The following is a 14,609-nucleotide window of genomic DNA, read 5'->3' on the forward strand; positions in this document are numbered from 1 at the left end:
GGAATAGGGAATAGCTGAAGCTCAAGGAATCTCTGTAACATCTCAACATGAATTTGGGTAACTACTCGTATAAGATTAGGCTACGCATTATTGCAACACCACTTGGCTTCACTTCTCTCTATCTCGAGATATATCATGTTCAGCAAGTGCATGTGGTCTATTGGTGATAATCGTCCAAATGGACTTGGATAAGATTATTTTGATTGTGTTTTGAGTTCATATGCTTATCTATTAACATATTTTGTTTTGTCATACATAGGCTATAGCCTACTGGTCTTTTTGGATAATTGCGCATTAAGCATGACGACGTTGTATTTCATATGGTGACCCTGCCTAATCCTCTGTTGGTATCAGTATATATTAATTAACCATAACCTGAAATATACATTCAGTAGGCTCGTATTTGTTATTTATTTCGCTCACATTTTCGACCTATTTTGACCACTCTTCTATAGCAATCTGAAGTTAATGCGCGGTGCACCATGTAGCCTACCTGGAGTTTACGCATTAAGAAGATTGACGGCTCACAGTTGCTAGGGGTCAACTCAGTGCATATGTCTGTAGCCTAGACAGTCTTTTATATTTGAATCAAAACTGTTCAAAAATCTCATTTTGGGGTGGTTATTTTTGGTTATCTAGTCTATTTATTGTGTGGTATTCTGATATATTGAAGTGAACAGACCTTATTGAACTATAGAACAGTTATTATGCCTGCAATAGTGGCACTTCATGTTGTCATTTATATGGAGAATTTACTTGTTTTAATGGTGTGTACAAATCATTCATTTGGAGGACCATCATGCATCACAATTTGAGTGTACATATAAAAGTTATAGGCTATCTATGTTTGCCAGTTTGCCAGACTGAGATCCAAAGAACTGAATAGAATGGAAACAACTTCCACTAGAGTAGGCCTATATATATGTGTGTGTGTGTATATATATATATATATATATTATATATATATATGTGTGTGTGTGTATATATATATATATATGTGTGTGTGTGTGTATATATATATATGTATATATGTATATGTGTGTGTGTGTGTATGTATGTATGTATGTATATATATATATATATGTAAATAATATGATTGATATTATGTGTGGTAAATTGTGTGGTAAATTGTGTTAACAATTTATACAGTCTTGAATCGTTAAATTGTTCTCTTGAAAAGTGTGTGTGTGTGTGTGTGTGTGCATGCCTGTTTGCTGAAAGGTTTTGTAAATGGGGGTGAACTTTTCAAAGGCATTATATTATCCGAGGTTAGGGAGAGATCATTGTTTCCTCACAAGTAGCTGGCTGGGAACAATAGTTAGACGCCTCTCTCCCCCTGACCTTTATTCAATGATTTAGAATAAGCCAGAGCTGTAGAAATCCATCTGCCTTTTGTCTAAGGTAGCCTCACTGATCTTTCATACCCCCTCGCCAAGCCAACCAACATCCCTCAACTCAAGCCCTCTTTCTATGCCTTCTAGTTCACATACTAGAATTTAAAAACTATAAGGGCTGGATGAGATTTACTTGGAGGGGTCTCTAATTTTATAAGAGATAAGAAGAGACCTGGGTTTCAATATGACTCCCTGTTAAAATAAAGGTGAAATAACGGTGAAAATAAATCCATGTTTTTAAGCCCATGGAATTCAAGACTTTTAGTGACTTTATTTTGTATGTCCCGCTATAGAACAGAATTCAGACCTTGCTTAATTAAGTTTTCTCTCATCATACTGTAAACCTGTATAACCTATGGATTGTATGAGAAATACACTTGTCTTTTATATGCTGACAATTTTACAGCAATAATACATACATTTGAACAAGGGCATCTGCATACATTCTGCATGGTTTTTAATTTCGACAACCCTCAGATCATTAAGTATCCCCTCTCTCTTTCTTCAGATTATTGTAGCCTATAAACTATTGTTTCTCTCAGGAGAATCAGTGTTATTTTGGGCAGACTCACCTACATCTGATATGTGTTGAAATGAAAAGCTTGACCCCAGAGTGTGCAGCATCCATCCTTGACGGCTATGCTAATGCTTTTCTCCAATGCATGCTGAGGAGGAGCTGGGTATGTCAGATCACGTTTGCCTATGTGAAATTGAAATTTGCAAGTACAATTGCTTCAGGACAGATGGACAATAGACCTCTCGGCATGAAAGGAACCCCCTTCCCCTTTGCTATCTGAGACCATATTTTCAGCTTAATCATAGTTTTTTTTTTGTTGCATGCATTAAATAGTGTTGAAACAAAATATTTTTGGCCTAAAATTGAGCTAGCTAAGTGTAAGTTAAAAACCCAACAGTAACCTAAGTGATTCATATTATGTAAAACATTAGAGGGTTGTCTTCATACCACATTTGTTTTCAAGGAAATGTGTGTCAATTTCAGAAAAACTATTTTATAATGATTTTTATTGGCACATATTTTTGTATCACCAAACATAATTAAGAAATGCAATTTTTTTGGCATTTCTTTCCATATATAATGGGATTTAATCTTACACAGCCCTCTGTGCGTCAAGATGTTGCCATGTCATTTGATTGAAAGTGCTAAGCCTTTGGAGAGAGAGGCAGAAAGGAAGGCCCTGGAGCTGCAATACTGAAGAGAAGATTCTGCCTTTTTGTCTGTCTGGCTGGCCTGCCTGGTAATATCTATTTTATGCTTCCTTTATACTGTACCAAAGAAAAGGTCAAACATTCTCTTGTTGTGGGATTCTTTTTTGTAAATGCATAAAAAAATGAAGGCCTTCAGATAATAATCACACACACTATACACATATTTACTTCGAACATTCTCCCTCAGCAAGCTTTTTGCTTTTCAATTATTCAATATTTTTTTCTATGCCACAGCATCTGGTTCTGTGGTTCTGCACCACAATCAGAATCTTAGCTCCTCATTTTTTATAGATGTGATTTAACGGCAAGCAGTTGAAGTCAGGCTACATTTGTTTGAATCAATAGAGAGGGCAGCATAAGCATCTGTCCAGTGAGGGATGAGTGAACAGTTACAGTTTGGAAACTAAGTATGGCCATTACTATCCAAGCAAGATGCCATTGATCCTTCTCTATGAAATTTAATTTGACAAAATAATGAAATTATTATAATATTTTTTTTTGGGTGGGGGGGGTCAGTGGAAAACTATATTTTGCAGAAGATTATTGGAATCAAAGCAAGTGTGTCATGCAGTTGAAATGTATTATTAGTGAGTGTCTACAATAAACTTTCTGCTCAGGTAATTTAGTAATATTTCTGTAAGATGCATCAGAGGGTTACATTCTGTTTTTCTCTCCCTGAGACTGAGAGGTCAGTGGAAACACAATGTTTACAATCTTTTACAATTGAATCTTCAGAAAATAATGTCATCTTTTTTAGACTGAGAAATGCTATTTTTCATCATAGCACTGAGGGCCTCAGTGAGACTGATAGAGAGGAGAGTTTCCCACTGTTTCCTTTTAACACAATCACATTACCATGCAACCAGGCTTTACAGTACAGCTTAATACTCCCAGGCAAATTGGACCCCACAAAGCATTGGGCAACTGTTGTCTCCCTTTGTAGAGCTTTCTGAATCCATTCTTTTAAGGTGCTGAATACAGCCAGCTATGAATGAAATCAGGGGGAATAGATCTATACCGTTCACTGTAGTGGCGGGGTACCCTGTCTCACAGCCTCACAACACAAGGCATTCCAGAACAATCCTTGTGCAGCATTCAGTGGCCACCCCTTCCCTTCCAACCTTCCACCTCCTAGGGGCTTACATGTCTGTGACAGGCAGGCAGGCCCAAGCAGGGCCCATCTCACAATCTGTATCCCAAATCACACCCTATTCCCTATACAGTGCACTAATTTGACCAAAGCCCTAGTCAAAAGTAGTGCTCATAGGGAATAGGGTGTGATTTGGGATGCCGTCACAGCCTTTTTTTTAAACACACATTTCCATTAACTGGGATGCAGACTGGCCCTAATCCCTATGACCCCTGGCCTGCCACCGACAGACACACGTTCCACCAATATTTTCTTGCTTGGTCTTTATGATGCAGAGATAAAATGAGCCTGAACTTTAAATGAGGGCCTTGCATTTCTGCAATGTAAGACAAGGTAGAAAATAGAATGTGGCAGGCTGAATACATAGCATAAAATGACTATTAGAACAAGATCATGAATAGCCTAGTCAGGCATTCATAATGGTGTGAGAGAGGGGGGTTGTAAAATGCATTTTTTTGTAACACTACAAAGAGGATGTAAAAAATAAGAAGAAAAAAAAATGGTTTGCTAATTATTCCTGTCTTGAAGCAAGCAGCAGAGAGCCAAGCAGCCAAGCCTTTTTCACTATTTATTTTTGATCATTCTGTAAAAAAAGGGGAATTGTTGATCTGGTAGTTGGGATTGCAATTTGCAGCTCTCGTCTCTTCACTCGTCCCCCCTGCTCCGTATTGTTGCTAACATCATTTATGCTGTCTCTAATGAGAGAGAATTATCAGGCTATTGTTGATTCACCGTGGCCAGGTCTGTGTCCCAAATGGCACCCTATTCCCTATGGGCCCTTGTCACAAAAGTAGTGCACCATAAAGGGAACAGGGTGCCATTTGGGACATACTCCGGGTAGAATGGAACACGACCATTATCCCAGATCACTGGCCTCTGAAATGAACTCCATGTAGCAGTAAGATGGTCTGCTTTTAATGAACAACATAATGAATTTCCCTTCTTTAATATGTTTTAGTACATGTAGTGCTTTTTCCCTATGTAGCCTACTTGGGTATAGGTTTATATGGTGTTTGAATTGAGGACTCTGTGTCTATAGTGGGATTTCTTCCTAGCAATGTACTGTGTAAAATGAAGTAGGCTAAATGAATCGTAAAGTTTGCTTTAGATACGTGTTTGGCAGTGATTAAATGCTTGACAGGTTGTAGGTACTCGACAAGTCATTGGCTACTAGTCAAATGTCCTACTGTTTGTAATGATGTCATAGGAAAATACGGCAGGAAAACTACTGTGTCAGGTGAAGCTAACAGTGGTTGGGTTAATACATTGTAAATATATGTTATTTTATTCAGTATATTCCTTAATAATCTACATTTTGGGGAGTTGATGTGTTCTGTGCACTATTGGACACATATGATGGAACAAAAACACTTGATCAGATATTTTATCTGCAACTATATGCATACTTGATTATGTCCAACCAAAACATGTGAAATTGTAGATCACTGGCTCATTGTATCTAATGCATCAGGAAAATGTGTGAAGTCTGAAAACATAACGTCACCATTATATCATGTGTAATCCTCTCTCTCCCTCTTTCTCCCCCCACCCTCTCTCTCTCTTTCTCACTCATCCCTTTCTCTCTCTCCCTCCCCCTCATTCCCTACCTTCCTCCCTCTCTTTCTCTACCCTCTCTCTCTCTCTCTCTCTCTCTCTCTCTCTCTCTCTCTCTCTCTCTCTCTTTCCCTCCCTCTCTCCTACAGAGAAGCCAGATCAACCAGATTCCCACCAAGTACAGCACGGCCGAGTCCACCAAGTTCCTGATCCTGACAGTGGTGTCTATCCTGTGTATCGTGGCTGTGCTGCTGGCCTCCACTGTGGTCTACTGTCTCCGACACCACTCTCACCACAAGCTCAAGGAGAAGCTCACCAACCTGGGAACAGACACAGGCAGCGATGCTACATCCACCTATCAAGTAGGAGAATATATATCAGACGTTAGTCTATAATTGGTACCCTATCCCTATGGATCTGGTCAAAAGTAGTGCACTATATAGGAAATAGTGGTTCATTTGGGATGCACCCCAAAAAATACAGATGACAATCCAAGTATGTTAGATTGTTTGGAGTGTATGTTGTGTATACTTCACAGGAGGCTGGTGAGGGGAGGATGGCTCATATTAATGGCTGGAACGGAGCAAATGGAATGGCATCAAACACATGGTATTTGATACCATTGCAACTATTCTGCTCCAGCCATTACCATGAGACCATCCTCCCCAATTAAGGTGCCACCAAACTGTGTTACACTTGTTTATCTACCTGTGGTGTAATTTATGTATGTTTTTCACTTTTTCATTTTTCATTTCATTTTTCATTTGTAGAGTAGTATGCATTTCTTCCATTCCTTTTTGAGTGTTTGGGAATTTGGAAAATGGAAAACAATATGAACCCAACAGGTTTGCGGGTGGCATTGTCTGTCTGTGCTGGTAGTCCTTTCAATTCCCCTCTCTAACAGGTGTAATTATCCTACGGCCTGAAAGTCCAGGTGTGAAATTCAATTTATAGAATCCAATATTAAGTCCCTTTTAAGCAAAGAATTAGATAGAAATTTCTGCCACTGACCATTTTCCCTGATCTTTTTAAATGAGAGTGGTCCTGTGAGCATTCATTTTAGAATGAGCAGGGCCACAGCCCTTCTCTTTGGTACTTACATTTTACAGTACTTTAGGTGCTGTCCTCAAGTCATTCTAATATGTATAAATAATACTAGCTAGGGTATTCAACTTTAATGTTTCATTCTACTTTCAAATATATTTTATTTGACTGTGACATATTTGGATGTATTTCATATTGACCAACAAGGTGGCTGGATAGTTTTATTAGTCTTAAATATTTTTCATAATCCACTTACTGCTGGGCTCCTGCACATTTCCGCTTAATTGATGTTTACTGGGCCTTTACAGACTTTGATTAAGAGTCAGTAGCTTTTCCTAAGGCATTTACCACTTTGGCCATGCAACTAAAACCGATGCAAATATTGTACATTTTGATATTAAGTAATTTCACTAACATACTACACCTGAAATTACAATACAATGCTTTGTTATTATCCCTTTGCTGCTATGTTATACTCTCATAGAAGCTGTGTAGCATCCATCCTAAGGATATATAGATGGATTCCCTTGACTGAACTGAACTGAACTGTGTGTGTGTGTGTGTGTGTGTGTGTGTGTGTGTGTGTGTGTGTGTGTGTGTGTGTGTGTGTGTGTGTGTGTGTGTGTGTGTGTGTGTGTGTGTGTGTGTGTGTGTGTGTGTGTGTGTGTGTGTGCGTGCGTGCGTGCGTGCGTGCGCTGGCCCAGCACAAGGGAGCAGGGGACTCTTTAAAGCTACATGCAATTAAACCAGAAGGGTAGCAGCGCGCAGTTTGACGACCGTACTACACACACACATCACTGAGTCACACTTACATTCTCACATCCTCACTGCATGCTAATGACCCAGGCCCTGGGTGCGTCTGTCTGAGCCTCTGAGGCCATGGTCACACACACACACACACACACACACACAACATACCCCCACAGTGTACTACCAGCTTATATATATCACAGAAATCTCTATGCCTTAGGTCTCAGCGTCTCTAAGTTGTCAGCCATATTGTCCTGTGATATGAAAATATGATGTTCAACTGGTTGACACTGAAAGAGAAAAGCTTGATTGACAGGCTGCCTGCCGTCCCTATATTGTGGATGATGCCTGTCTGTCAGCCAGTCTCTAGTCCCCTGGATTTCCAAGAGAAACACGGGAACTGCCTGCCACACTGCTGAACAGTCTACTGAGGTTTATGTTATCCCTCTCTGGCCTTCTGCCTCTCTCTCTCTCTCTCGCTCTCTTTCTCTCTGTCTCTCGCTCAACCTTTCTCTCTCTCTCTCTCTCTCTCTCTTTCTTTCTTTCTTTCTCTCGTTCTTTCTTTCTTTCTTTCTTTCTTTCTTTCTCTCGTTCTTTCTTTCTTTCTTTCTTTCTCTCGTTCTTTCTTTCTTTCTTTCTTTCTTTCTTTCTCTCGTTCTTTCTTTCTTTCTTTCTTTCTTTCTTTCTCTCGTTCTTTCTTTCTTTCTTTCTTTCTTTCTTTCTTTCTTTCTCTCGTTCTTTCTTTCTTTCTTTCTTTCTTTCTTTCTTTCTTTCTTTCTTTCTTTCTTTCTTTCTTTCTTTCTTTCTTTCTTTCTTTCTTTCTTTCTTTCTTTCTTCCCTCCCCCATATTGAGTCAGAGGGCCTTTGTTTGTTTTAGCACATGGGCAAAGCCTAGTAAATAACATAAATACAAAGTAATATTTAATGTAAATACAACCCATTGTTTAATCTTGTTCCGCGTATATTTTTCACTTTTGAATTTCCACATTTCTAAAGCAATGAAACCAATTCCCTGTAAATCAAGAAATGAAGTTGGTTGCAGAGGCAGAAGGCCGTGTGTTTTTATGATTCTGAACAGTCAGATAGCTGCCATGTAGGGAATCGTAGGTTTGTTTCAGTTACTTGTATATTGTTCTTGATACCATGTCTTGTTTTGAGGTGACTTATGTCACAGCTATGCTAATATATAAAATTCCCTAGCTAGCTAATCAACAACTGTATTGATGTATTGTGCCTAAATATAGTTTACAACCTTGTCTGTTTTGCCGCCAAAGATGCACGCGCATCGGTTTGGTTGCTAAGCAACCCGCCCGTCTATGCAATGCGCATAAGGTGTTGAAAACAATTAAGAAGCTTTTATTCAATAGAAAAAAATCACATTGATCAGTCAATTTAGTTGGGATTTTTGGATTTTCAGCACTGGTTATTTGGAAGAATCACGATTTCGCAGGTGTTAGCATCTTTCGAATTTCAGAAGGGGAGGGGACATTTGGCCCAAAGATTTGCCTGTAACTTGCAAAGAGAGAGGGTGGAGCACTTTGTTCTGGTTCCGATCCTCGTTCTATCTCTTCTCGTAACACGTATGGACCCAGAACTTAATCGAGCTTCTGACCAATTACGCAAGACTGGGTTTACCGAGATCAGAAGCTCGCCTCCACTGGCCACTCTTCACAGACACTCCCACTGCCCATTATGGTATATGGTTGCTTCCCAAATGGTACCTTATTCCCTATTTAGTGACTCATAGGGCTCTTGTGTATTTCTGTCTGTGTATTTGAAATCAATTGATAGAAGATAATGATATTATTTTATGTCAGGCCAGACTTTATTTTGTGAGCTAGCTAGTGCGTTCTGTATCATCTGAACCAAACGCTTTGGAATACATTTCCATCATCTAATCGATTTTTACAAGGTAAACTTTAACAAAAAATCTGTTAAATTCCAGATTTTTGTGTGAGAAATATTAGATAACACATTCATAGCTTGTTTTGAAACATCAGTTGAAGGAATGAATAATGTAACATCTGACAACTGTTCCGACGTCTGTCTCAGGCTCACACATCGGAGAACAGATTTATCTATCAATCCAGGGTTTTTGTTTTCAGAATTTCTCCAAATCCTGCAATATAACACGGAGCTCAACCATATACAGTATAACAGACTGACACCAGGGGAGCGTCCCAAAAGGCACCCTATTCCCTACATAGGGCACTACTTTTGACCAGACTCTGACCTACATAGTGCACTGCTTTTGACAAGGCTCTGAAAAAACCCTGTAATACACTATATAGGGAATATGGTGCTATTTGGGACACAGCGCTGTTCATTTCTCCTTGGCCTGGGCAGTGCCATAGTAAAGCTGTAAATAGGTCTTATTTAATTTAAACCCGACCTTGGTGGAACGTTTTTCTTTTTCCTCCTCGTCTGTTTCATTTGGGTTTTTAGCAGGCAGCTAATTGAATATCTCAGGGGAGGCCATTTTTACATGGGGCCTTTTTAATTAGGACTGATGGTGGTAACCACCAAGTCCACCCTGTAGAGTTGTTGGAATGTGAATGTTAGAGCCTGTGGTAATGGTGCGGCTGTCTGGCTGTCTGGAATGGGGCTGTAGCAGAGGGATGGGGGAGAGGAGAGGCAGGCCTTTCCTGGTGGCTGCTGGGAAAGGCAGGCAGGCGGGCAGGCGGGCGGGCGGACGGGCGGGCGGGCGGGCAGGCAGGCAGGAGGGCAGGCAGGCAGGAGGGCAGTCGGGCGGGCAGGCAGGCAGGCGGGCGGGCGGGCAGGCAGGCAGGCGGGCAGGCAGGAGGGCAGGCAGGCAGGAGGGCAGGCAGGCAGGCGGGTGGGCAGGCAGGCAGGAGGGCAGGCAGGCAGGAGGGCAGGCAGGCAGGCGGGCGGGCGGGCAGGCAGGCGGGCGGGCGGGCAGGCAGGAGGGCAGGCAGGCAGGAGGGCAGGCAGGCGGGCAGGCAGGCGGGCGGGCAGGCAGGCAGATTTTGTAGAATTGAGTGGTTATAAGCTACTCGACTTATAGCATGCAGGCAGGCGGGCGGGCAGGCAGGCAGGAGGGCAGGCAGGCAGGAGGGCAGGCGGGCGGGCAGGCATAGATTGGAAATATGATGGGCTGGATTCCTGTATTTGTTTTGTTTATTTTTCTATAATGATATTTTATGTACTTAAACTGAACCAGACTGGTAGCACACCATATACCCTTTCCAGTGAATGGTACTGAGGGAATGGGTGCTGGTAAAACAAAGACAGACCTAATTGCCATGGTTATGGCTTGGACAGCCAGCGGATCAATGTCACAGGGAGGATAAGGATAAATAGTGAGATAAGATATCAACTGTAATGAAATTGCTTGTGATGTCACTCACAGCCAGTGTTAATCATTGTTATCGCTCTCCTAATGACTGGAGCATGTGTAGCTAGACGTCCTCTGACCTTCGCTAGGCTACCTCCCCAGCTGCGTTAGATCGCTGCTCCCCAACAGATATCCTCATTCAGCCGTGACTAAGAAAAATGATCATTTGAACTCATGGAGTAAATGTTCTAACTGCTTCAGTATTACTTAAGTATTTCTCAAATAATATTTCAGTATTACTGAAATAGCAGGTTGAACCCGTGCTGGAATACAAAAATACTCCAATTATTCTACAGAAGGCCTTTTGTATAGTAAGCCTTTGGTATTTCGTTGACGCTGATAGTATGGAATCTGTAAATGTTAACGTGCGCATTATCACACATTATAATACAGCAGTCAAATCCCCATTGGTTGTGAATGTGCACACCGAGGTAGTGCATAACAGTGACATAACTTTAGTGACGGCTGCCGTTTCCTTGGAGATGGTCAGTAACACCAGAACCTCATTCAAGAAGCAGCCTTCCGTCTACATTTGAAACAGCCTAATAATAATCAATGTAATGTATACCATCAGAAACCAAAAGAAAACCCATTGTTTTGTAATGGCAGGTCTTAAGAAACATTAGCATATGAAAAACCTGTATCTCAAAAGAACATATTCGTTAGTTAACTTTGTAACTGTGCCTGTGTCCCTCCTCCCTTCCTAGGAACTGTGTCGTCAGCGGATGTCGGTCAAGCAGCCGGCAGAGCGTCCGGAGCCGATGCACAGTGTGGCGCCCCAGTTCGGCGACGGGGGGCCCATCGTCAGCCCCTCGGCACGAAGCTCCACCTCCTCCTGGTCTGAGGAACCCGTCCACTCTAACATGGACATCTCCACTGGTCACATGATCCTGGTAAACATCTGTACCACGACTGACTCACCCTATCACTGTCTGTCTGTGTTTCTCTCTCTCTCTCTACCTCTCTCCATCTGTCTTTCTATTTCCATCTCTCTCTCTCACCTTACACCCACATTTCTATGAGCAGGCTCCTTCCACGTCTTCTCTTCCCACATATTCAAATGTTCATTGATTGTGAATAACTGTGTCTACCATTGTAATTGCAGTGTATATCTGTTCTCCACATAGCTCTATCCACATGCATTACACGCTCCTCACAATATGTGATAGAAGGGCCCTGGGATGTGTTCAATAGGCATGAAGCTCTTAATTGCCCCTGAGATTTACACAAGGAATATATATGAGACCGGTCGGCCCTCTGAATGGAGCAGCAGTGTAAGGTGAGAGAAAGCTCTGTGAGCTTCAGTCCCTTGGACAGCTCCCTGGCAACAGATAGTAATGTCTGCTGCTACTCAACTGAGCACGTTTTCTACAGATTGGCCAAATTGTTTGTCCCTTCTTCCTACGTACGGCAGTTGAAATATGAGAATGAAGTATGCCACGAGGCCGTCACTGGAGAGAGACTGTTCACTGTTCATCAGACTGCGGCTGGCTATGGTTGGTTGGTATATATTGGAGCCAGGCCAGGGAAATGAAAGGAAATGACCCATGAGGCGTGAGCCACGCTTCCCGCCCTCCCACCCCCGGCTGTGCCCCACCCCCTCCATCATTCTAAATGCCCTGCTTCATCACAATCTGCATGAGACTGGGGGAGGTCCAGGGGCACGCTCCCACTCCTCTCTCTTCTTCTGCTATGAATCTCCTCTCTTCTCTCCTACCCCCTCTCTCGTCTCTCTCTCCTCGTCTCTCTCTCCTCATCTCTCTCTTCTCATCTCTCTCTCCTCATCTCTCTCTCCTCATCTCTCTCTTATCATCTCTCTCTCCTCATCTCTCTCTCCTCATCTCTCTCTCCTTATCTCTCTCTTCTCATCTCTCTTATCTCTCTGCTCATCTCTCTCTGCTCATCTCTCTCTCCTCATCTCTCTCCTCTTCTCTCTCTCCTTATCTCTCTCTTCTCATCTCTCTCCTCATCTCTCTCTCTCCTCATCTCTCTCTTATCATCTCTCTCTCCTCATCTCTCTCTCCTTATCTCTCTCTTCTCATCTCTCTTATCTCTCTCTGCTCATCTCTCTCTCCTCATCTCTCTTCTCTCTCTCCTCTTCTCTCTCTCCTTATCTCTCTCTTCTCATCTCTCTTATCATCTCTCTCTCCTCATCTCTCTCTCCTCATCTCTCCTCTTCTCTCTCTCCTCTTCTCTCTCTCCTCTTCTCTCTCTCCTCTTCTCTCTTTCCTCTTCTCTCTCTCCTCATCTCTCTCTTCTCATCTCTCTTATCTCTCTCTCCTCATCTCTCTCTCCTCTTCTCTCTCTCCTCTTCTCTCTCTCCTCATCTCTCTCTTCTCGTCTCTCTCCCCTCATCTCTCTCTCTTCTCTCTTCTCATCTCTCTCATCTTTCTCTCCTCATCTCTCTCTCCTCCTCTCTCTCCTCATCTCTCTCTTATCATCTTTCTCTCCTCATCTCTCTCTACTCATCTCTCTTTTCATCTCTCTCTCCTCATCTCTCTCTCCTCTTCTCTCCTCATCTCTCTCTTCTCGTCTCTCTCCCCTCATCTCTCTCTCTTCTCTCTTCTCATCTCTCTACTCATCTCTCTCTCTTCTCTCTCATCTTTCTCTCCTCATCTCTCTCTTCTCATCTCTCTCTCCTCATCTCTTCTCATCTCTCTCTCCACTTCTCTCTCTCCTCATCTCTCTTCTCATCTCTCTCCTCATCTCTCTTCTCATCTCTCTTCTCATCTATCTCTCATCTTCTCTCTCTCCTCATCTCTTCTCTCCTCATCTCTCTCATCTCTTTCTCTCTTCTCGTCTCTCTCCCCTCATCTCTCTCTCTTCTCTCTTCTCATCTCTCTCTTCTCATCTATCTCTCCTCTTCTCTCTCTCCTCATCGCTCTCTTATCTTTCTCTCATCTTCGATTCAATTAAATTTGCTTTATTGGCATGACGTAACAATGTACAATATGAAAATAATAAGAATCAAAATTGTCAAAAATTAACAACAATAACCAAGGGTCAAAATAACCATACATTAAACAATAACAATAAGCATATAGTAGAGGACATGTGCAGGTTGATTGGTCTGTCAGACACTGTCCCTCATCTTATGGCAGGCAGCAATGTAGTGCGCTGCCAACCCACAGCTCTCTGCGTCCTCCCCCAACAGGACGGGTAGCCTACTCTCATCAGAGAGGTCTTTGAAAGCTTGAATAAGGGTTTCAAATTTGGGGAAATGACACTCTTTAAGTGTTTTATATTTTTGACATTTTGTCAGGAAATGCAGCTCCGTCTCAGGTTCTGCTGTTGTGCAGTGGTTGCACAGCCTTTCCTCTACAGGGAGCCAGGTTTTCCTGTGTCTACCCTTCTCAATGGCAAGGCTGTGCTCACTGAGCCTGTACTTTCAAGGTTTTTCTAAGGTTTAGATCAGTAACCATGGTCTAATAGTTAGCCACGGTGTACTGTCCATTTAGGGCCAGATAGCACTGCATTTTGCTTCGTGCTTGTGCTTCCCAATAAGCAATGTAGTTTTGTTTTGATTGTGTTGTAATTTGTTTAATTCTGATTGATTGTATGTTCTGGTCCTGAGGCTTCAGTGTGTTAGTAGAACAGGTTTGTGAACTCAGCCCCAGGACCAGCTCTTGGCATTGCAGGGCTTGGTAATGATATGAGAGGGGGTCACTGTATTTTAGATGTTTCCAAAACTTAATTGCTCTTTTTTGAGTTTTTATTTATTACTCTTCTCTCTCTCCTCATCTCTCTCTCCTCATCTCTCTCTCCTTCTCTCTCTCATCTTTCTCTTCTCATCTCTCTCTTCTCATCTCTCTCTCATCTTTCTCTCCTCATTTCTCTCTCCTCTCTTCTCTCTCCTCATCTCTTCTCTCTCCTCATCTCTTCTCTTATCATCTCTCTCTTCTCATCTCTCTCTTCTCATCTCGCTCTCCTCATCTCGCTCTCCTCATCTCTCTCTTCTCATCTCTCTCTCATCTTCAAGTCAATTAAATTTGCTTTATTGGCATGACGTAACAATGTACATATTGCTAAAGCTTACTTTGGATATTTACAATATGAAAATAATAAGAATCAAAATTGTCAAAAATTAACAACAATAACCAAGGGTCAAAATAACCATACATTAAACAATAACAAT

At 42.0% G+C, this 14,609-nt stretch overlaps 1 protein-coding gene across 1 annotated transcript in view; it reads left to right on the top strand.

Annotated features, from left to right (window-relative positions):
* LOC106568821 (receptor-type tyrosine-protein phosphatase N2) overlaps positions 1-14,609 on the top strand; it is a 150,414-nt gene that overhangs the window by 113,750 nt on the left and 22,055 nt on the right. The window contains exons 15-16 of the mRNA XM_014139506.3: positions 5,475-5,687; positions 11,182-11,367. Of these exons, the coding sequence (XP_013994981.2) occupies positions 5,475-5,687; positions 11,182-11,367 (399 nt within the window). The remainder of the gene's footprint in view (positions 1-5,474; positions 5,688-11,181; positions 11,368-14,609) is intronic.

The sequence above is a fragment of the Salmo salar genome, chromosome 14, assembly GCF_965601325.2.
Source record: "Salmo salar chromosome 14, fSalSal1, whole genome shotgun sequence".
In the NCBI taxonomy this organism is placed as follows: Eukaryota; Metazoa; Chordata; class Actinopteri; order Salmoniformes; family Salmonidae; genus Salmo; species Salmo salar.